Source organism: Solea solea, chromosome 9 (genome assembly GCF_958295425.1).
Source record: "Solea solea chromosome 9, fSolSol10.1, whole genome shotgun sequence".
Taxonomy (NCBI): domain Eukaryota; kingdom Metazoa; phylum Chordata; class Actinopteri; order Pleuronectiformes; family Soleidae; genus Solea; species Solea solea.
In genome coordinates, this window is record NC_081142.1 from 16,027,364 (window position 1) to 16,041,655 (window position 14,292).

General features: G+C 40.2%; 1 protein-coding gene across 2 annotated transcripts; it reads right to left on the bottom strand.

Moving 5' to 3' along the window:
• Nucleotides 1-4,695: 4,695 nt before the first annotated feature.
• On the bottom strand, nucleotides 4,696-13,423 carry LOC131465384 (long-chain-fatty-acid--CoA ligase ACSBG2-like). 2 transcript variants are annotated; one of them, XM_058638006.1, is made up of 13 exons: nucleotides 12,892-13,423; nucleotides 12,136-12,368; nucleotides 11,729-11,817; nucleotides 11,158-11,278; nucleotides 10,778-10,858; nucleotides 10,551-10,700; nucleotides 9,490-9,666; nucleotides 7,973-8,154; nucleotides 7,338-7,574; nucleotides 6,999-7,216; nucleotides 6,706-6,845; nucleotides 5,463-5,709; nucleotides 4,696-5,017 (listed from the first exon to the last, which is right to left on the bottom strand). In XM_058638006.1, the coding sequence occupies exons 1-13, from the start codon at nucleotides 12,899-12,901 to the stop codon at nucleotides 4,899-4,901; spliced, it is 2,004 nt and encodes a 667-aa protein (XP_058493989.1). In that variant the 5' UTR covers nucleotides 12,902-13,423; the 3' UTR covers nucleotides 4,696-4,898. The 2 variants fall into 2 exon arrangements, with proteins under 2 accessions (XP_058493989.1, XP_058493990.1); XM_058638007.1 differs by lacking the exon at nucleotides 12,892-13,423 and having other exon boundaries at nucleotides 12,210-12,348.
• Between the last annotated feature and the right edge of the window lie 869 nt (nucleotides 13,424-14,292).

Here is a 14,292-nt window from a genome sequence, read left to right on the forward strand (position 1 = left end):
TCCCGTCCAGGCTAAGCCTCTGTTTCATTAACATCTGTAATCAATGTTTTGTCTGTCATTGAGCATTTCTTTCGAGGAAATGTGTTTCTGGGAGTTTACTTTCCATATTTATTATGTCACAGTAGATATTCCAAAATTTTTACCAACGAGAACAGCATTGGCAGTTTTATCGTCATCACAATATCCACAAAACTCAACAACACACTCTTGGAAAGTAAATTCATCTCTTCAGTTGTAACCGCTGCTGTCTTTTAACTTTTACAAAGCCCCCCCCCCCCCCCTCTTCTGCTGTCATTACAAACATGTCTGAACATACCATGACACCCCCCACCCCCCCCAACTCACACTCTTGTCATTGTTTGAGCCATGAAGAGTTCATGGGTAACGTTCAACAAAGGCTGCAGAACATAACAAAGATAATGGTGCAAGCAAGCTGTTTAGAGAGGCAGGATTAGCACTTGATAAGTACAAATGTCCTGTTATTTCACTGATTAACAAAACCCACCTCTCTATTACCAAACCAAATCACTCTTAAGAGGCATTTTGTCAAATTCTGCTGATTAAATTGGTTCAGTTTTTTATTTTATTTTCTTATCAAATGTGTATCAAAAGCTCACGAGGGTCTCAGTATTTGATCATAGTTTGTCACAAATTTAAAATGATTTAATAACAAAAATGACAGTCAGAACAGAAACAAACCTACTTGTTAGATTACCCAGCCCTGTATTTTCTGTTTTGCAATTTTGAGTATCTAAATGAACGTAAAAATTGAAAATGGGAATACAAAATGGAGAAGAAGAAGGAAAAAAAGAAAAAAACACTCCCACTTTGCAACTCTATGAGCACGTCTGTGGGAGTGGAACATTTCAGCTGCACCTATATTATATATATAATGAGTGTATAATACAGCAAAATGTTGGAATATCTACTGTGTGGATCTTACGAGGACTAGGAAAAGGCAAAAGCATAGAGCAAATGGTTTGTTGCATATAAGTTGGAGGGGGGTGTGGGTGGGTTGCGAGGGGGCATGTGCAGATGGGGTGTTTCCAGTGTCAGTGGCTGTCATATTATTGTATGTCTGTGACAAGGGGACAGGGTTGCCTGTATTTATAAAGGATTAATTTTCTTTTTTAAAAAGGGGGTGGGGGGGCGGAGTCTGAATTGTGTCTATATATGTGGTCAAAGCTACAAACAACGGGCAGAACAAATGAACTGGATGGCAGAAGAACAATTTGGTATTTTTAAAACGTAAAAGACTTGGCATGAACGCCACCATGTGGCTGTATAATGCAAGTTGTTAACAAGGACAAAAACATGTTATTTTAATGTTATTTTTTATTTTGAAATCATATTATTAATAAAGTCATTAAGTACTGTTGTCCCCAGTGTGTCTCTGATCATTGACCGCGGTGTGACCCCCATCACGGTCACAGCTGTGTGTGCCAAGGTTCATGTGATGGTCAAAGCAGTCTGTGGGGGTCAAAAGGACAAGCAGTGGGCCGCACAGTTAAGAATGCATCGACCATCTATGAACGACAGGGAGGGACATTTATTGGCAAAGGTCGATCAATATGCTACAGTTGACATTTACCCATTCACACACTGCAACATGGGGATACGTGTCTTCTCAAGGACACATGTAGACTAGCAGAACCAGGAATTGAACTCACAACCTTCCAATTGAAAGACAACTTGCCCTACCACACAGTCACAGAGTCACCATGGCTCAATCCCAACTCCTCACTTTTTTTTAAGTACATTTTATTTCAGAAAAATTATTTTGATACCTAAGTACAGGAAATGTCATAAACGTAAAAACTTTTACTTAAAGGGATACTTGAGAGTAAAAGTACAAGTATCTTACCAGAAAATTACTTGGGTAGAAGTTGAAGTTACTTTTTATAATATTACTTAAGTAAAAGTCTATGACATTTACTGTACATTCACTGATGTAAAATGTAAAGTTTTAGAAGTAAAAATATTAGTTCTCAGTGGTAGGGCAAGTTGTCTTTCAACTGGAAGGTTGTGGGTTTAATTCCTAACGCAGTATTTATACTGCCAAAAAGTCTTCAGGATCCAGTGTATCGAATGTTTAACAACATCTAGTGCCATCACGTAAAACACCAGTGACTAAAGTTACTTCAGTACTGACCACATGTGAATGTACCCATAATAAATAAATATAATATTGTTACGTGACAGGAAGCTGCAGCAGATGACATGCAACATATCGGCGTCACTCGGGTCGAGTGCACCTGTCTTTTATGAAGCACTAATTACAAGTCCTGTTGAGACATGTTGACAGCATAAGCAGCAGAAGCACAGGTGCTTTTAATAAAACCAACTAACGAGGCTGTAAAATCTGGTCGTCACGTGTGTTGGAAAACGCAGAGTGGGAGCTCGAGGGAAAGAGTACCAATTATAAATTAAACAATTCAACAAAATAGTCTGGTTGAAACTACGATTGGATTAGTCTCATGTTTTAATTCTTTAATTTGGGATGTTTGTGATAGTACTGTACTGGTAATAAGTTATCACCCTGGGTCAGAACTTATACTTTTGATTTTCTTTGGCAGGACACCTGTTTAATTTTGTTTTTGTGGTTGTACACTCACCAGCAGTGTTGTAATGTATAGAAGTACAAATACTTACTGTACTTAAGTACAAAATTCACATATCTAAACTTTACTTTGTTATTTATATTTCGAGCGACTGTTACCTTTACTCCACTACAATATCCTAAATAAATTGTATACTTTTACTCCAATACATTTCCTATAACTATCCCTGTTACTCGTTACAAGCAAATAAAATAAGAAGAAGAGTTTGTAATGGTCTGCATTTATATAGAGCTTTTCTAGGCTTGATGGGCTGCTTTACACTACAGTTTTCACCCATTCACACATCTTACATACCCATTCACACGCTGAAACATGGGGTTAAGTGTCTTGCACAAAGACACATATAGACTAGCAGAGCCAGGAATTGAACCGACAACCGTCCTGTTGAAGAACAGTAAATGTCATAAACTTTTACTTAAATAATATTATAAAAAGTGACTTCAACTTCTACCAAAGTCACTGTACTTTTACTCAAGTATCTCTTTACACAAGACTGTAATTAGGCGCACTTTGGTAGTGGCTAAGTGGGTTGGACCCTTTTCCCTCAGAAATGCCTTAATTCTTTGTTTGCACTAAGATTTTGGCAGATTGGATGTACATTTCAGTTCTCTATAGTCATGTTTGAGAAGCCAGTTTAAGATGAGCTTTGTGTGGCATTGTTGAGATGAGCGCACTGTGATGATAAAGATCACAGATACTGATGCAGGCCGACCAGTTTTGCTGACAAATTTGAGGACCACTGTTGTACAGTATATTGTTGCTGAACGGTTGACAGTGGGCGGGGATTATTAATTAACCCAGTAACACAGCAGGTGCCATAATTGCCGACTAACCGTTCGTTCCTGTCGCGACTGGAACGCTGCTCGTTATTAAGTTATCATTATTGATTCGTCACTGAAAATGGTAGCAACTTAGAGTTGGAAATTAGTTTTTTAACTCAACAAACACGCACACAAAAGAAAAACTCCTGAAGAGCTGTTTGCTGACGCCGTTGACCGGTATCGGGGGATTAGCTAACTTGGCTGAAGCTAACACATGTTGGCGCTGCGAGGTCAGGTAGGCCCCACACAAGTCCCTGCTGCCACACAGACTTCTGCTTCTGTTAAAAACAATGCTTGGCCCTTGGTTTTAATGTGGTAGGCCTACGTACACGAGCGTCCTCTGGTGGTACTTGGAGGAAAATTAGATATATCCGTTGTACTGTATAAACATGGGTCGGAGTGGAGTCGTTTTGACCTGAGTGTATATAATGTTCATTTACGGAGTGTGCAAATTGCCTAAATGCCAACTACTGTTGAGTTGAAGCCATGGTCCCAATGAATTATTTATTTTGTTTATCTTGCTCCATTCTGGCTTGCTCCATCCACGTTTCACCTTAGGGGGCGCTCTAGAACCCTGGTGCAACGCATGGGTCCAAGCACTATGACATATTTCCGGAGTTTTATGCACGTGAACCCCCTCAAAAATGGCAGCAAAGCCACAAATATTATAATAATCTGAAGGAAAACAATAGGTTCCTTGTACGAATTTGTGCAAGGAGCTGTTTTGACCTCTGGTGTTTGTGCTCAGGCCCTAATAATAAGAGTCACCTTATCTCTCGCTCCATCTTAAATCCAATTTCACTTAACCAATGTCTGAAGTATATGTAGGAAGAGGAGGACGTTATTGGTAATAAATCTGCCTCCTTTGCCTGACTTTGCTTGGCCTGTTTATAATAGTTTTTTAAAATTGCCGATAATGATGTTACTGCAACAGCTCAATATTTTCTCACGTGGGTTTAAGAAGTTTGAGAACCACTACTTTAGACACTACAGTAGATCTTAATTGTTTTATACTTGCTCAATGAGTTTTTGTTTCTTAATATAAACAGGCCCTTTGAATGTCAGCCATTTTGCCATGTGTTGGCAGGGAAAGCTCAGGTGTTAACTGATGACTTCAACTATGGCTCTGTTCAAGTCAGTAGTGAAGAGGCTCTTGTTGACAGCTGTAAGAGGAATCGATTGCTACATCGAGAAGTGACAAAGTGATTGTACCCGTTAGTGCCGGTGTGCCCAAAAGTGATTGTTTGCCAACACATGTACAACTACTAAGTTTATTTAAACGATGTAAAATTCAAATCACATTATAACTACATCGAAATTCACATTTTTGAAAATCACCAATCCTTTGTGCAGCACCCAAAAAATATAAACCAAGACATGATGACCACAGGGAGACGTTGAAGATGAATGAGTCCATGCCAACAGTCTGGATCTCCCTGTAGGTGGAGGAGCAGCTCTATTTGGTAGCCAGCAGGTTGTCTGGATTTGAAGACTGCACAAGTTCCTCATAAATGTTGTCAATCTGTATCTTGTACATTTTCATCACCTCTGGACGCTTTAACTTCATGGTAGGGCCTGTGGAATAAGCAAAGAATTCATGCTGTTAAACCAACTTTGTCAAGCAACAGTGCTGCTGCTGCACTTACTTAAAAACAAGCAAAAATCTTTGTCGCCTCTAATCTTCACTGAAGCTGTTGTTTGAGCCACGTTTATGTCATTATAATTTATGACAGGTAAACTTTTCTGAATGTGCTGACATTTGACTGTGGCCCCATTTAGACTTGGTATTTACATTCATCATTGGAGATACAGTTGTATGACTGTTATCTGGCATCACCAGCATTGTATTTATATACATGTTGAACACTATATAATAACACTATTGATCAATATATCTATCTGAGCATTAACTTGCAGATTCCAGCCTTTATTTTCTTTTAGGACACGTGGGGAAAAAACAAATGTGTTTTATACCTAGTCAAAAACTAAAATTTACTTATTTAATTTCCGTCCCACTCACCCAGCTCTCCTCCAATGATGGAGAAGTCCTGATCCAGAACAATCCACTTCTGGATGCGCTGAGCGTTGGAGGTTGCCTTCTCATTGACTCTAGTAATTCCCTCCTGAATGGCTGCATAAACTGCCTGGTCTCGGCCACCTGCAATGTCAGAAACTCGCGTGGCATTGCTGCCTGCCTTCCTGCAGAACTGTACAGCCTCTGAAGACAGCTCATCCTCTGGCTCGCCTGTGTCGGCGTTAACCTGGCACTGGAGAGATAAAAATAATTAAAGGTTTTATTTTTATTTATTTTTTTAATCAATAACATTTTCTTACTTATGCAAAGTACAAAAATATAACCTAAAACTTTTCAGAAAATAAATAAAAAGACATATTTACTATATGCACATTCTAGAGTGGCCTTTTATTAAGACCAGTCTTTATATCTCACCTGCCAGGTGGATGGATTGTTGCTGTAAAGATTTAGTGCTCACAAATGGAGATTCTTAAAAAAGTAGTCAATTTGAAAGAAATTAGCCATTTGTTTGGATAAAGGAAATCTTTTATCTTTAACTTAAATCAGTGGTAAATGGGAGCCAAATCAGGCATTGCATTTTCCAATAAAAGCCCACTAGATAAAAAAAAAAAAAAAGCCACCGCTAAAAAAAACAAAAAAAAAACACTAGATGGCAGTATCTGCAGTCAAATGTGTATATAACCCAGGCCTATGCTCATTTCCTGGTGATGTAGACCTGTACTTTCTCACCCAACCATAATGGAAGTTAGAGAGATCAGATCTCTGAAAGGTGCTGTTGTATTTGAAATCAATCTCATTCTTCATCAGAGAACTTTATCTCTTTAACAGTCCTTCACATTATAATTTTGTAGACTGTATTTTGTACAGTTTAACTAAGCAAGTTGAATCTGAGGTGCTTCTGCTCAAATACAACTACACTTGTAGACACCTGATGATAATAAATTATTCACACAAAAAGAATAAAGCCCAAATATATGACGGTGTAAAAGTTTTAATATTTAGATGGTTAACTGTCAAGAAAGTTATTTTTTGTTTACTAAACTCAAATGCATATCACAATGGCTTTAACTACTTTTTATACCTAAAGTATGTAGTATTGATAATATTTGTAATTTTGCAATGTATTATTGGTACATTTACTTTAGTAATGGATGTAAACACTTCCTCCTTTGCTTCCTCCCTCCTTAATTATTAAAATGTGATCAAACCACATTTAATAAGTCTTTACCTTAATGGTGAGCAGCATAGACAGAAACTTCTTCTTGTCTCCAATCAGCATGGCGTTGCTAATCAGTGGCAGAGCACTTTTGACTGCATCCTCGATGGAAACAGGAGGGATGTTCTCTCCCCCTGCTGTGATGATCAGCTCTGAATAAAACAGGGACAAGTTGAAAGATCACAAGGAAATTGTCTAGTAAATTATTAGAACCTCTGCTGCTGAACCACAAGTCTCTCCTAAATCTGGTACAAATACTCCTGTCTGAGTGAGACCTAACACCACAGGGAATGAAGAATAAGTACCTTTAATTCTTCCAGTGATGTAGAGGAACTTATTCTGGTCATGTTTTCCCAGGTCACCTGAGTGCAGCCAGCCTTCTGCATCTAGAGCCTCCTCTGTCTTCTCGGGCATGTTGAGGTAACCCATGAAGACATGGCGTCCCCAGAAGCAGATCTCACCGTTTCCCTCTTCATCTGGGTTGTGCAGCTTTGTCTTGCACCCTGGGAGATCAATGCCACAGCTGCACAACAAAAAGGTGTGTTCAGAATTCTCCCTTTTCAATCACGTTTCTGAATCACCACTGAATTTTGTCAATACTGTTTTTTGTGTCTTTAAGAAATGTATGTGGAATGAAAACATACCTAGTGAGTCTGAAGGCATTAGCAAGGGAGATGGTGTGAGGTCCAGAGCTCTCACTCATGCCATACAGCTCATACAGTGGAATATCCAAACTGAGGAAGAACTCCAGGGTGTCTCTGGTGATGGGTGCAGCGCCTGTGTAACAGTTTGAGCAGCGTTCCAAGCCCAGAGCCTTACGCACCTTGTTGAACACAAGCATTTTGGCGATACGATAGTTGAATGGTATGTGGCTGACATTTCTGAAGAGACACAAACCGTGTTTTTGTGTCACGACTCAGTCAGTTTGACAAATATCAAATAGCTTGGAGGTTTGGTAGGTCATCTAAACTTTAATACGTTTGGCATTCGTTCGTCAAATTGATTACATTGCAAGCTCCTAGGCTCTTGGATATTGGCATTATGACAAAGTACTTAACTATAACTATAGCCACTTCGTCTATTTCCCTTATCAGGATCAACTCAATAAGGGCTTGAATAGAAATAATTGCTTAACTTTCAGCTGAATACAAGCCCATTTCTTGGAAATTTTAAGGGTGGTTTCAACAAAAAAAACAACCTAGAAACAGGAACTCCCCACCCTTAAGAAAATGATTTGACCTTATCCAAATAAAGCTGTAATTTTATAACATGCACATACTGGTTTAACTTGGTGAGATTAGTCTGCAGACCGACATCTTTGGCCCATGCAACCACTTTCTTTTTCAGGTTTGAGGACTTTGCTCCTTCAGATTTCATCTTCTCTTGCATCTTTTCCCAGACACGAGGGACACCAAGTAAGCCAGTGGGATGCACCTCCCTCAAGGTGTTTACCAAAGAGCCCTAATTAGGATAAAATAAAATACCATTACTACCAGTAACATAGTTATACACAAACTACATGCAGTTTGCAGCTCCTATAGAAACACAGTTTTAAATTACTACCACAACCTGAGGCAAAGATCTTTGTGGTAAAATATATTATTTTAAAGCCCACATAGACCGGAAGCTCCAATTAACGCTGCGTTTGTGTGTGTATCTGCGTCATTACCTCGTTTATGAAACCCTAAAGCTTCAGAACAAACAGTTCAGCCACTGCTGAGAAAATAGTGTTGTATTGTTTTCCTGCGCTCTGCGAAGCGGATCGGCACTTCCGTAGTTTGATGTCGTCATCAAAAATCCTCACCACTCCTCTCACCACCGTAGCGCCTCCCGGTGCGGGCACTAGTCCGGGCACATCCGGTTGCGTACATTCAACCGCAGAAGAAGAAGAACTACTCTCGTTGTAGCTGCTGAGATGCAGAGCATCCACCGTGCCAGAGGGGGAGCTGTGTATCTGAGAGCTGGCCTATCTATTACGTCACTTCCAGGTACTTGGCCAATCACAGTACAGTAGGAAAACTCTCGTTGGCTGGCCAATCACAACACAGTCCTGGTTCTGGGGGTGTGGTTTTGGTCTGAAACAGCGCGGCTGACGAGAGCGTCAGTGAGGAGATATTTTGATCGGCTCGTTTGCAGCGATTAGGAGGTTTTTAATCATGAAAACAAGTTTATATATATATATATATATATAAGTAGACCTCCATAACTATGCATGGAGTTTGCATGTTCTCCCCGTGTGTGCGTGGGTTCTCTCCGGGTTCTCCGGCTTCCTCCCACAGTCCAAAAAAATGCAATGTGGGGATAGGTAAAATTGAACACTCTAAATTGACCATAGGAGTGAGTGTGAGAGTGAATGGTTGTTTGTCTCTATCTATGTGTGGCCCTGCGATGGACTGGCGAACTGTCCAGGGTGTACCCCGCCTATCGCCCGATGCAGCTGAGATTGGCACAGCACCCCCCGCGACCCTCTGTAGATGACTGACTGACTAAAGAAACCTTTCCAATTTGAACTACTACTCTTTTTGTCTTACCTTTTTTAAATGATTTGTATTCTTTGTAATATATTCAGATTTTATTTAAAAGTCTGTTTCACCTTTCAAATGCATTAGCTCAGAGAAAGCAATAGTCAAAGTCTTTAAGTCAGTCTTTAAGCCTTGCTTTTAAACTAAATATTTTTAAGTGGATGAACATTTTCAGTCACAAGATGTGACATTTTGGCTAGCCGCAAAAGACAGTATAGTACAGTGCCAATGTATCTAATTACTCAGTTTGTCTGACACTGCAATACTGTCTTACCTTGAGGGCGTCTGGCTCAGCGAAGTAGGTTGCTCCTCCGATCTTCATGGCGATCCAGATGTCCACCATCTGAGCAGCAATGTGACTCAGTGGCAGGTAGCTCACCCCCACCTCCTGACCCCGAGTGGTGTCTGTCAGATTCACATGAATGCTGGTGGAAAGTGCAGTCCATGTCAGCTGAATGGAGAAATGGTGGGATGGGAATATGGTGGATCTCATGTGTTTGACATTTTGAAGAACATGTTTTTTTTCCTCCACACAGAGAAACAAAGTTCTATGTACAGTTAACGACCACAGTGGTTTATAGCTGCACAAGGACAAATTATGAGCTGATCAAGTCAGTCAGGCTCCAAGTTAACAAGTGGGTATTCAGATACTTTCAGAGTTACTACAGAAATTCAAATTTAAAGGCCCAGTTTGTGAAAAAAATTTAGAAGCATTTTTTTATTTAGAATTTTTATATGGCCAAAATTCAATGTTAAATTTCTGAGAAAAAGATAAGCAAAAAACCTACAAAAGAGCAAACTTCTGCAGTGAGACTGCAGGCACTGCTGAGGGAGAGAGAGAGAAGGGGCGTCGTGTATAAACGGTGCATACGCACAAAAAGGCAGTGGACACTTGCTTCTACAAACTTGGCGTGAACTTTGTGTACCGCAGCACAAACTCTCAAGCTGCAGTCAGAATTGGCTCTGGCAGATGAAGCCACAATATTAAGCTTGGAAAGTCATCGCAGTGTTTTAAAATAATATTATCAGGTCTTTTTTGTATACCACAAGACCGGTATATAAAAAACTGTTCAACAGGCGACCTTTTTTACTCCTTTGAACTGTGGTAATAACTGCAGGAAGGATCATCTGAGAAAACCAAGAATGTATACAATTCACACACTCAGCTGCGCCGCTCTCTCCTTGAAACCGTTAAATTAATCTCAATGATTTGAAATGATTTTTAAATATGGTGAATTTCTTTTTAATCATTGAAATAGTAGTTCAATGTGGGATGACAAAGTCAGTAGATACACTTTTTACGCACACTAAAAGAAGAAAACTCTTGTTCCTTACATTGTCATGGCTCAGCATGACTCCTTTGGGCTGGCCTGTGGTTCCTGAGGTGTAGATGAGTGTGCAGCATTGGTTTGGTTTCTGGCTGGAAATGACCATGTTGAGGGGAGCGTCAGGCTCATGACGCCCCAGCTCCATGAGTCCGGCCCACTGTATTACAGAAAGAATATCACTTACATGACGCTTCTTGGACAGCTCTCTTCTTGCCATAAATATAGTTTACTTACTGTGTACAGATTTGGTCTCTTCTCTTTAAGTGTATCTTTGTACTGGATAATGGCTTTCAAGTGTGGAAGCTTGTCTTCAACCTGTGAACATATGGAAAACAATAGGGAATAGGGGAAACATCAACAAGATGACTTGTCAGGAGTCTTTTTTTTTTTTCACTATTTTTTTACTATCTGTAGATTTCACCAATTCTTACACACCAGACCTTAAAGCTAACTTTTAATGATCCCAAGTTGCAACTGATATATGTAAGATGGGGCATGGATTGTATCACTTCCTGATTATTGCGGTTATTTGCGGTGCCATTGGTCAGTTGCGTGCATTGTCAATTCACAGTTTTTGACAGAATTTCGTTTCCAATAACTTCTGCTAGTCTCACCTGGAGGATTTTCTGCAGCTGTTTGTGGTTCTCCACCACAATAATGTTGGCCTTACAGTTTTCTGCTACATACTGGCAGGCCTCAGGAGAGTTGGTGGTATAGATGCCTACAGCAAATCCACTGCAACAGATAAGAGTCAAAGTTAGTTAGTTCAATTATAGATGGAGCTGGATGAAGCTCAAACCACCAACTGATTTTGGCTAGATGAAGCTCAAACCACCAACTGATTTTACCTATGTGACAGTTGTATATTTGGCTTATGAAAATAACCATGAAATAACTGCTGCCCAAGAGTTTATCCAGAACCACCAGTAAATGATGTTTAAGTAGTGTTGAAAACATCATTGGTCATTCTTTCTGGTGATGATGGGAAAACAGCAGTGCTGTAATCAGTCAAGAGATCTTAAAGTGACGACGCTATGTGCAGGAGTGGATGACACCTGAGACTCATTTCACATTGTTGTTTGCCTCAGCCTGACATGTAAACACACACACACACACACACACACACACTGAAAGCTCATGATTGACAATTGCATACACTCAGATGTGAAGGTGAAACTGGCTCACCCTGCAAAAATGGCTCCAATATCAGCCATAAACCACTCCGGTGAGTTGAAGCCCAGGATGCCAACACCATGGAAGCGCTCCAAACCAAGCTGTAAAAAGATAAACACACTAGTTAGCACTCTTGTCTTTGCAGGAAGAAGGCTTGCACAGGTTCGTGACCTGGTCGGAACAAGGGTCTTCGGTGAGGAGTGTGTGGGTTTTCTCTAGTTTCCTCCCACAGTTCAAAACATGCAAATTGGACACTCTGAATTGTGTCCAATTTGTGGATGGTTGTTTGTCTCCATGTGGCCCTGTGATGCACTGACGACCTGTCCAGGGTGTACCCTATAACAGTGACCCCCGCGACTGTCATGTGCAGGATAAAGTGGTAGGAGATGAGTGAGTGATTAGTAAAAAAAAAAAAACACCTTCAGGAAGCCCTTGGCAACAGTACGGCAGTTCTGGTAGTATTCTCTGTAGTTAAGGCTCTTTCGCTGCTCACCCTCCTTCCAGCCCAAAGCTTTGTAGTCACCAAAGCGCTGGACAGATGAGGTGAACATATGGTGGACAGTCAGTGGAGTCGAAGCAGCCAAGCCTGAGTCGCCCATCCTCAGTTTCACCTCTGCATTGGCCTGTGACGTCCATAGGCTGGGCTCTACTGCTGCAGGGAGTTTTGTTAGAAATTAGAAATTACAAAATGATTGCTAACAAGTTTTCAATAAAACTGTTGTCGGAAAGTGTAAAATCCTCATGGAAAGTAAATTTAAATCAAATTTCATCACTGTCTAACTTTCAAATGTATTTTCAGCTTCTCCCTTTAGAGGGCGCCACAGTAGATGATCTGCCTCCAGCAGTGAAGCCATTGTTATCTCATCAGTTCAACCTTGGATACTGATGTTTCAATCACTAAGTCTGGTAAACCCTGAGTTCAAATATTTTATGTTTCTGTAATTTCCCACTTATGTAAAATTAATTTAGACAGACAATTGCCTTGTGTGTCTTCAGTGTAGGTAAAAAGTTGTGTGACGGCTGACTGAATACTCAGCCTTCACACAGTATTTTTAGCTGGTTTTGTCTAAAAAATATATTTTTTAATTCATGAAGTATTGTTTTAATTACATAAATCTTGGAGAAACCCAAGCCCCGGGGGCAAAAGCTTTCTCTGCACTTTCAAGTCAACTTACATGTTTTCATGGTCTCCAATGTTGCAATGCTTTTTTCTCCACTGACTTTTTCGATATTGATGTGCGTTCCTCTTCTTTGAACAATTTCTGGCAGGCTGTACACTCGGAGGTGTAATGCTGCCCTCCACAGTCCACAAAGTTCTTAATGCCAGTTCAAAGTTATTTTCCTTATCCTTGAAATGCTCCTGTATACAGATGCCAGGGCCTGAGTTTGGGGGGCACTCTCAAGAATCTACCTCTATATCTTCTGTGTTATGGGACAGACTGATAAAGGCATCACAGTTTTCCTTTGATGCACAATGTGACAAGCAATGATGAAAGGAGCATGACGCTCAACAAAGTCCGTCTCCGACAAATAAAGGCAAGTAAATTCCTTTGATGCACAATGTGACAATGTGCAGATGATGAAAGGAGCATGGCACTCAACAGTCTGTTAATCGCATAACTGTCCAATAGTTGCTTGGAGATGATCTTGTACCCATGTTTAAGGGTTTGTTGTGTATTACCATACATTAAATTTACCTCATTTACAACATACTTTGCAGGTCTTGTGATGGCTCTGTATATGGTTTACTGAATATTCATCATGTTAATTTCACTGGTACATTGTTCTTAATTTAGAAACAAGTAGTTTATCTAGTCACTGTTTATTAAACTGTGTGCAGGTGCACCTGTGGAGAATGGGAGGACGATGCCAACAGAGCATGAAAATGTCTGCTGTGTAGAAAATAATACAGAATGCTGTAATTAAAAGCAAATGTATAATTTTAAATATGAATATACAACCAGTCTGGTTAAAGATCCAGACTTTTCCCAGACCCTGAGCCTGTCTGTCTGTCTGCCTGAGGCTCTTCTCCCTGTCTGCCCTCAACATTTACAGACCATGGGCCACTGGAGTTAAAGAGCTTTGCAAATAAGACGATATTATCGCTCTTTGTATATATGTATATATGAATGCAAAAAAAACCAAAAAACTTATACATCGCACTTACGACTAGCACTTCATAGTTTGGTTTACTTGAAGCTCTTACTTACTTCTAGCTCTTATTTGTACCCAAATGTTTAAATGCACTTATTGTAAGTCGCTTTGGATAAAAGCATCTGCTAAATGACATGTAATGTAATGTAAAATGTGTATATGTAGCCGGACATAGACGACGCGTTGTCTTCCGTTGTCGTTTCTGTCGGCCAAGAGGGGCAAATGTTTTGAGACTTGCTGGTGGTTTGTGAATATGCAGCTTGTTTCTCCTCCTGCATGTGTTTTGGGGCATTGCAGTGCGTTTGCCCCTGTCGGCCACCATAGTAATGTGTGAAGATACAAAGTTGACAGTGTCACTTGTACAGATGTATCATTTTGATCCCTCTTCCTCGGTAACCCTCTTTTGCCCGTCTGCACTGGCT